The sequence below is a fragment of the Engystomops pustulosus genome, chromosome 4, assembly GCF_040894005.1.
Source record: "Engystomops pustulosus chromosome 4, aEngPut4.maternal, whole genome shotgun sequence".
NCBI lineage: Eukaryota > Metazoa > Chordata > Amphibia > Anura > Leptodactylidae > Engystomops > Engystomops pustulosus.
This window is the reverse complement of record NC_092414.1, coordinates 28,905,065-28,915,068: the sequence shown is the minus strand read 5'-3', so window position 1 is coordinate 28,915,068 and position 10,004 is coordinate 28,905,065. Positions and strand designations below refer to the sequence as shown.

General features: G+C 45.7%; 1 protein-coding gene across 1 annotated transcript; it reads left to right on the top strand.

Annotated features, from left to right (window-relative positions):
* Positions 1-6,097: 6,097 nt before the first annotated feature.
* Positions 6,098-9,696, top strand: LOC140128922 (uncharacterized). The gene is made up of 2 exons (XM_072150611.1): positions 6,098-6,752; positions 8,109-9,696. The coding sequence occupies exons 1-2, from the start codon at positions 6,113-6,115 to the stop codon at positions 9,470-9,472; spliced, it is 2,004 nt and encodes a 667-aa protein (XP_072006712.1). The 5' UTR covers positions 6,098-6,112; the 3' UTR covers positions 9,473-9,696.
* Positions 9,697-10,004: the final 308 nt, after the last annotated feature.

Below are 10,004 nucleotides of genomic sequence, written 5' to 3'. Positions count from 1 at the left end.
CATCCCCCACCGGGGCCTAGCCTTAAAGGGGAGGCCTGGAGACAGCCGGGGCCCGCTGTACCGGAGTGGCTGGCGGTTGCGGCCTAAGCACGCTATTGTCACGGTGCTTGGTACGGGGGAACCGGAGGGCTGTCCTACAGCCTGGCAGGTCTCCAGCAGGGTGGTGTTGGCAAGAAATGATGAGGGAGAGGCTGCTATAGCGGATCTCCCTGGGGCAACCCCTTAATGTCCCGAGTGTGAGTCTCTGGGGGATGGACAGGGTGCCGGTGATGAAGGCAGCCGTATTAGCAGGGACCAGACGGAGACAGAAGTTGAAGAAAACAACTTACAGTTCTTTATTTGAACCGCAGGAACCGCAGCAAACGTGCCTTTAACAGGTAGGTAGGGTGCTGAGATGTGAGTTGGAGTTAGCCTCAGGAGATAGTTCACCAGCCTGGATGTAGAGGGCAGGCTGGGAGGCAGCTGTGTCCTGGCAGGAAGCTTCAGCTTGTCCTGTAGGGCTTCAGGTATCACCTTCAAAGGTAAGATGATACCCCTTTTCCTCACTACACTAACTCTAATCTATTACTCCACTCTTCAGAGGCAGGGGCTAGGCTCTTCCTGCTCTGGTATGGGCTAGACAGAGATTACTCACTCACTAAGTCTACAAGGGCTTCTAGTCTTCTCATGAATCTCTCTGAGAGAACTCCAGAACATTCCTGGCCAGAGGTTTTATTACCTCCCTTTGGTCAGGTGGTGGCTGCTCCTCCAATCACATCTCAGCTTACAGAGCACAGGATGTAACACATATCATTGGACAATAGCATCTTGCATCATACAAAATACTTAACCTCTGCCTTGCCAGGCAGGATTAACCACTGCAATACCCCTATGTCCTATCAGGACCATGTAGTGTGATGTGATTACATGCAGGTGGGACGTATTCGCAAACCCTACCTCGCCATTGCATCGGCGAGGGTGTTGCACATACATATCCATTTAGTGTACTTGTAATATGGTGCCGAGCAGATACATCGGTGCTACTGTGCTCACTCAGTATTGGGCCCATGTAGTTCCACAGCAGAAGTAGAAGTAGTAGCATTTTGTATAAGTCGATTTCGGCCGGGGATGACCTGGGATACATGTTCCATTCCATTTTAATGTTTTTTTATGTACAATTGACTATATAACTACTTATTAGGGGGATTATGAATTTTAGAGGTTATTTTAGCACTGTCACACTTTGTATGTACCGTATATACTCGAGTATAAGCCGACCCGAGTATAAGCCGAGACCCCTAATTTTACCACAAAAAAAATGGGAAAACCTATTGACTCGAGTATAAGCCGAGGGTGTAGTATACAGCCTGTCCCAAGTAGTATACAATCAGCCTGCCCCCATGAAGTATACAGCCTGCCCCCATGAAGTATACAGCCTGCCCCCATGAAGTATACAGCCTGCCCCCATGAAGTATACAGCCTGCCCCCATGAAGTATACAGCCTGCCCCCAAAAAGTATACAGCCTGCCCCCAAAAAGTATACAGCCTGCCCTCAGTATAATAAAAAAAATAAACTTAATACTCACCCTCCGACGATACTCACCTTTGATTTGAAGTGGCGGCTCCCGGTCCTCGGCGGTGGCTCCCGGTCCTCGGCGGCGGCTCCTGGTCCTGGGCGGCGGCTCCCGGTCCTCGGCGGCGGCTCCCGGTCCATTGTGGCGGCTTCTCTCTTCGATCTTCACGTGCCGGCAGTCGCGTCCATGCGACTTGCCGGCGGGCGCACAGTGCGATGCGGCGGTGTCGCCGCTGATGACGTCGTCAGCGGCGACACCGCTACATCATATTATGCGCCCGCCGGCAAGTCGCATAGACGCGACTGCCGGCACGTGAAGATCGAAGGGAGAAGCCGCCGCAGAGGATCGGGAGCTGCCGCCGAGGACCAGGAGCCGCCGCCGAGGACCGGGAGCCGGAGGGTGAGTATTAATTTTTTTTTTTTTTATTAACTCATGTTTTTTTTTTATTAACTCGTGTATAAGCCAAGATTAGGTTTTTCAGCACATTTTTTGTGCTGAAAAACTCGGCTTATACACGAGTATATACGGTATATGAGATTTTTATAGAAAGTACACTATATGAATATCCATGTTTATTTATGTATTATATGTATTGCACTTTAATTTTATGAAATGTATGATCATCAATTGGGGCCCCTGACTGGAAAATGTTGTGGGGCCCCCAAGTACATTAGTTTCCTGTCTAACTCTGTTACACCATATCGAAAGAACATGCTTACAACTATGGGAAAGGGGGGTGGTTCTGTGACTCTGAGCCCCCACTCTTGTCCGGGCCCCTGACTACAGTCACAGTAAATGCCCCCCTCATGGTGGCCCTGCTAATAGATATGCGGTTCAGTGACCCACTCATTCGCTTGACCTAATCCAGGACTTCTGATGGGGGCCAGGGCTATATGGAGTTTGTATGTTCTCCCTGTGTCTGTGTTGGTTGCCTCTGGGTACTCAAGTTTCCTCCCACACTCCCAAAAATATTATCGGATAATTGGCTTCCCTTCATATTGTCCTTATTTAGCTCATGCTTAGTTTTTAGCTCTATTCCAGTCTGGAGTCTTTTGCAGTCTGTACCAGGTTTTCCTCCAGGATTTCCCTGTATCAGAGCAGCTTCCCACTCCCTGCTCCCCCAGCATGATGATGCCCCACCATGCTCGGATGCTGTGCTCAGGGGAATGTCCTCGCATAGCGTTTATAATCAGCTTTGGCCTCTTTTGAGAATAGGTTGTTCTTACATATGATTACTCTATCCCCTACATAACTTTTTGTCATGGCTTACTTTTAGTAACGGCTTCTTTATCAATAAAGAGCTGATTTGCGGAGAACACGACCAATAGTTGTCTTGTGGACGGTTTCTGACCATGGGCCTCCTATCTCGTCAGTGGATTGTCCTATAAAGAAAATTTCCTCAATTCTGCTTTTAGTGAAGGACCATTTTATGCTAAACGTGCACCTATGGAGTACTACAACTCTTGTCTAGTTAACAGACTTCAATCAGACTTCAGGGGATACGACCACCCCAGTTGCAGTGACTGCACAAAGAAACAAATAGTTTTTGGGAGATACTGCATGGCGTACATCTGTCCTATGGTAATGAATGTTGAATCCAGGTGGTCGGGCACCTTAAAAGAGCCTCTGTGGTCACTGTTGGAAGAGCACAGCGTTGGTCATATCCAAGGACAGCTAGTTTTATTTTTAAGGACAACATGGTGAAATTTATGGGAAATCATCTTCACACGGGTACAATTTTTTAATGACATGCAATTGAAGAAATCTATACATGGCAACTGAATTAAATTAAATAGGATTGCCAAGATGGAAACACCCCTTTACATTTTAAGGATTCCTCTGTGACCCGTTTACCTATTCATCAGTGCCCAGAAGGAGACTGACTCCTGGCAAACATTATTTGTACAAAGTTTCTTATCTTTTTCCTTTTTTTCCTTGTAGTTATTGGCCAATTATAAATGCTGCAAATTTGGTGTGTCTGACACAGAGGACAGCAGCGGTGATGAGACCCATCAGGTGAGCGCTCTCTTCTCTCCAGTGCGGTCTATGACTTTGGGTGTCTCGCTGTGGTCAGTATTATGTATATTTTTTATATATCGCTTCTTCTTTATTTCAGTCTCATCCACTGATTTCAAGGTCTCCAAGGAGCCTTGAAGATGCGGATGGTGGCTCCACTCCCCACCTGCTCTTCATACAATCAGGTATCTAATGATCTGATACAGTCAAATAAGAATTCATTGTATGATTTTATTTTATTTTATCGATGAAAAATAGAAGTAAATGATGAGATTTCTTCTATTTTTTCAGAGCCAAGTTCTCCTCCTTTTGGTTTTGTGGAGAAGGAGACAGCAAGGTAGTGTAATTCTATATAAATTAAATTTTTTGGTCTATTTTCATGTTATTTGGTCATGTTATTTGGTCAGTTGTTATGTTATGTGGTGGATATTATTAATCTGTGATTTTCTCTGATGTTTTTGTTAACAGGAGATCAGAGAGTCCCATCCAGTGTCGGACTGGGTTTCCTTAGGCCCACCAGAGGAAATCAATTTGGGGGCTGACTCTTCATTATTCCCTAGGAAATATACTCTAGCAGCCTCCAAATTGTGGTGTTTTCTGATGGACCTCTGGGGTTCAGTATTGGGTTGAGCCAGGGCCCACCGGAGGATCCTCTGGTACTCTGGTGGGCCAGTCCGACACTGATTGTAGATCCAGACAAAAAAATTTTGGCCCCAGTGACAATTGGAGTTACATTTGCTGTAATGGGACCAGGGACTAACAATAAAGCTTCATTACAGACACCTTACAGCTGATCATTGCAGCCTGGGACTATAGTAAAGCATTCAGAAAACTTCACCAGAGGTCAGTGGGGTCTGTCTGTAACTATGGGTTGTCTGTAAGTCGGGTGTCCTTAAGTAGGGGACCGCCTGTAGTTTTCATAAATAAAATGATACCTTACACAGCTTACACTAAAGTATGAAAATATATTGGCCTCAGAATGCACCAAGAAACGATTTATTATTCTACAAAATTTTAGATTTTTTTAACATTTACTCAAACATAGTAAAACCTATATAACATTGAGATAGATGCCCTGCACTACCCCTTGAGGACACTCATCCCTTTTCGCCTTACTCCAATAGGAATCGAGGCTGCACTGAGGTGGTGCTCAGCTAATGAAAAGTTGAGAAGGCAAAATCACATAGTAGAAAAACCAAAAAAGCGGCACTCACCGGATTCGTGCAGAAGGATTTATTTGGACACACAGAGTGCAGACGTGGACATTGTGCAGACCGTGGCAAGCGACGGGCCGTTTCGCGCCTGTATGGCGCTTTCTCAAGCCTACAAAGGCACATCTCTGGGGCTGCCCCTCTTATGGGACGACTTCCGGTAGTGCGCAGGTCATGTGACACATGAGACAGAGCTTCCGGGAGCCGCGGAGAGGTAAACACCCCCAGTGACGCGCTCATTGTTTTGCTACCTAGCAACGAACAAAACGTTAACATAATGTTGATCGGACTGCCAACACAGCATTGAGATCACCACAATTATGCTATGTCTATTAGACATGTCGGAAGTATTAATAAATCGATACAGGCATGGTCAATAAGAAAATTGAATAGAGTTATGCCTGTATGTTAATATAGTCCTAGCATAATTCAACATTAAAACATCACCATTAATGGTGCAGTGAAAGACAAAGAAAATTGTGATGTGGGAAGTACAAAAAATATAATAGAAAAACAGAAGGGCGATCTCGATGGACTATGGGCAAGTCCGGGGAGACAAAAAGTCCAGATGTCAAAAGGCAATAGTATATGCTAGTACATAACATCATGACTACCTGTTATTCTTCTAAGTTACTCGAGTTCAACTGGTAAAACAGGCAAATGAAGAGCAAAATACAAAGATAATTAAGAGTACTATGTCGTGCTCTTTCCTGTTTGGAGTGTGCAACATTTAATTCTATTGTAGTACTCCTATCTTTTATTTTTTCTTTTTTATATTTTTTCTTTTTTAATTTTTTATTATTATTTGACCTATCTTTGTTTTATGTAGCTTCACCTAAACGTGCTCAGATCCTCCGGTTGTAGTTAGGGTTATTTTTCTATGGTAATGTGCGTAGGGATTCTTTTGGTGTCTCCGTGATCTTACCGACCCAAAGAATATAAGGGAGGGCACACTTAAAGCTGTAAAAGCAAGGCCCAAACACTGTGGCGGTAGGAAAGGTCAATAGAATTGCTTGCTGGGTTTTGATTCCAAAATGTGGTCCCTTAGTGGGGTTTTCCACGGTTTCATACCCCTGTGTCTGTAAATAAATACTGTATCAGATATGGTTGATGATGTCATAATGACTCGGAACCTCCAGCCACAGGTGATGACATCACAAAGCACAGAGAATTCTATGTTGAGAGTTATCTAATTTGCATAATAGGCCACACCCAACAAAACCGACCAATCAGGAGCTAGATCATGCAGCAGAGCCCGCCCCTAGGGTATAAAAGGCAGCGCACGGCACCCACCCTGTCATTATGACCGGCGACATGGAGACAGCAACATCCATGACCAGCCTTGAGGAGCAAGCCAGCTTGGAGGAATACAACCAGATCCAGGAGCTGCTCCAATGCTTGGATGCCAGATACATTGAGCACTGTAATGCAGAAGCTACCACCAGCACTGTAGAGCAAGCCATCATGGAAGAAGGCAACCAGCTCCAGGAGCATATCCAAGACTTGGATGCCACATCCACCGACTACTACAGTGCACCAACTATAACCAACTTTGAAGAACAAGTTTTCCTGGAAGAATTCAACCACATCCAGGAACTGCTTCAAAGCTTGGATGCTGGGTGCATCGAGTGCTGTACTGCATCTACCATCTGCCCTGTAGAGCAACCCATCCTGGAAGAACATGACCTGATCCAGGAGCAGCTCCAAGGCATGGACACGATGTACAACCAGCACTATGCACAGGAGGACATCCAACATGGTGAACAACCACAGGAGAACAATATCAATGAGGATGGAGAACCAGAGGGAGAAGAGCAAACAGGCAAGAAGAAGAAAGCTAAAAGCAAGTTCTTAGCCCAACTCCAGAAATCCTGGGGATGGATTGCCAGTCTCACCCGGAGAGGAAACTACACCATCAAAGAGGACTGTTCTAGTGAGATTCCAGGACCGAGCCACATGGTGGACATCAGAGGTAGGAAATCGCTGACAATCTTCAATACTTTATTATCACACTAGCTGTAAATTCCGGCAGTGCCTGGGATAGTAAATAACTGCTCTTACCAATAACAAAATAGAAATAGTTAACAAATATATATATATATATATATATATATATATATATATATATATATATATGTGTGTGTGTATCTCTAAGCATCTATTTCTCCCTGTCTGTCACTCACTCTTGCTACCTGTATTTCTGTCTTTCACTCACTCACTCTTCCTGTCTGTCTCTCACTGGCTGGCTCTCTATCTCCCACTCACTATCCCTGCCTGTCTCTCTGTCACTCACTCTTCCTGCCCGTCTTTCTGTCTTTACCTCACACATAAGAGTCTTATACTCATTGCCTCTAGTAACTAATCAAAGCTCTGAGCTCATATTAATGACCTGTGGCAGAATAGCAACAAATCATGGCTCAGTTTCTAATTTCCACAGCAGCGGCAAACAATGGCGGTCATTTACTAAGGGTCCGAATCACGTTTTTCAGCCGGGTTTCCCATATTTTTCAGATTTGCGCCGAATTGCCCCGGGATTTTGGCGCACTCGATCGTATTGTGGCGCATCGGTGTCGGCTTTCACGCAAAAGAAATCAGGGGGAGTGGCGATCGCAAAACCCGACGGATTCGGAAAAACCACAGAATTTAAAGAACGAATTGTGTCGCAAAATCAATCACATGCACCAGGAATAGGTTGGTGAACTCCGGCGGACCTCGGCGCAGCAGCAACACCTGGTGGACATCGGGCGCACGACCTTAGTGAATCGCTGGAAGACCCGATTCCTCATCGGAGAACGCGAAGCTGGATCGCGACAGGGCCGGGTAAGTAAATGAGCCCAAATGTCTCCTGTATATGGTGGGTAATAAGTGTATTTTGGAAAGTGCAGGGTGGAAATTATGGCTAAAAACCTAGTCTATGACGTTCCGTGAATCACATAGAGCGACTGTTAAGAATTTGGTGATTGTAAATGTGACGGTGCAGATTCCTTTAGCGGACGTATATACATACAGAAGCTTTATGTATATAGCTTTATATTTTCAATTCCAAATGTCCCGGTTGCGCATAGCAACCAATCACATCTCAGCTTTCATTTAAAAACTGCTTCTGAAAAATAAAAGAAAGCTGAGCTTGGATTGGTTGCTATGGGAAACAAAGACAATCATACTGCAGGCCACTTTGACAACTGAAGCTGGAGCAAGGTGTTTTAGCGTTCTTTTGCGTAAATCCTAGACTTATTTTTCTGTAAACGGGCCCACATGCAGTTATTAATCAATATGCTATACCTTATCCCTTTCTAATCACATTATACACATATTTGCTCATTTATAGGCAACAGATCATCTAGCAAAGATGTTGAGAATGGCGTGAAAGGATCCAGTGAAGATATGACCACAAAATCCAGATCTGTACAAAACATCTGCACTGACCTCCGCCCTCTAGTCCTGATGCCACCGGAGGAGCTCCACAGGTCCTCAGGAACAGCTGTTAGCCTCAGTGGCCACAACATTTTCAGTCACCGCAGCTCACCAGACCTTCAACCATCCGAGGAGCTCCCAAGCACTGAAAGGTCATCCCACAGCAGCATGAGCCAGGACAAGAAAGCCACCACAGCCAAATCCTCTGTGGATAAAGACGGCACCTCTGCAGGAACTTCCGTTGCTTCAGTGCCCCTATCGCTGCTAAGTTTCACCTTCCACCGTGCTTTGGGTAAAGGAGGATTCGGACATGTCTTATTGGCGACAGATATCATCCGCAAAGAGCATGTTGCCATTAAAGCCGTCAACAAGCGGTATTACAAAGAAGAACGTAACTGCTGCTTTGCAGAGCGCCAAGTCCTCCAGATATCGCATCAATGCCCGTACCTCATTCATGGCCTGGCCGGCTTTCACACTAAGAACTATGTTTATTATGTGATGGAGCTGGCTGCCAGAGGGGACCTGCATCATTTCCTGGAAGAGAACTCACCCCTGGATATTGAAACATCGACATTTATCACAGCAGAACTGGTCTGTGGAATACAATTCCTGCATAACCAAGGAATTCTCCATCGTGACCTGAAGCCACTTAATATCCTTCTGACCACTGACGGCCACATCAAAATTGCAGACTTTGGCCTTGCTGTGACTGGTGCATTCAATGGAACCGCATTAACCTGTAGGGGAACACCAGGATATGCAGCCCCAGAAATCGTACATGGTTTGCTTCATACGAGTGCAGCTGACTACTTTTCAATTGGTGTGATACTGTATAAACTGATGACAGCCAAGACGCCCTTCCCTGGTAGCAATGGAAGAGAACGTGAGATGTCCGTCCTCAATCACACTCCAGTTTTCCCAGAATCTCTGACACCAGACGCAGTCAGCATCTTAGAAGGACTGTTGTGCAAGAACCAGTTCCTACGACTGGGATTCAGAGATATCAGGACACATCCATTCTTCTCCAAAATTAACTGGGAAGATGTGGAGGCCCGGAGAATGGAACCACCAGCCATCCTGAGGACAGGTGCTGCTGACCTACATCTTGAGGATACCATATACTATGCTGAACCACCACAACCGATACAACCTAAAAATCGGAAGCTATTCAAGGAGTTCAGCTTTGTGTGTCCTGCATGGTCAAAGAATTATCATCCTGTCAGACGAACCAGGAACTGGTTGGCCAGGCTCTTCACCAGATTCTCATGCATAAAGTAAGAACTATGGTGAAGGAGTAATACTGGTAGAGAACCCATTACTCCTACCCTCATCCTCCAACCCACACTCCTACCCACCGGATTGGACCTCTGGAAGGTTGCAATCTGCAACTTCCCCAACCGCAAATGGACCGCCTGATGTAGAGCCTAGCTCCCTTCACCTTGACTTCCATAGTCTCTCACCTCAAATGGACAGCCTGAAGGTATAGCTTTGCTCCACTCACCATGAGTCCCTAGACCTCTTGAAGGATAGCTTTGTGCACCTTGAATCACCGAAAATGGACTGCCTGAAGGTAGAGCTTTGCTCCCTTCACCAGGCGTCCATAGACCTCTTGAAGGATAGCTTTGTGCCCCTTCAATCACAGAAAATGGACTGCCTGAAGGTAGAGCTTTGCTCCCTTCACCATGCGTCCATAGACCTCTTGAAGGATAGCTTTGTGCACCTTCAATCACCAAAAATGGACTGCCTGAAGGTAGAGCTTTGCTCCCTTCACCAGGCGTCCATAGACCTCTTGAAGGATAGCTCTGTGCAC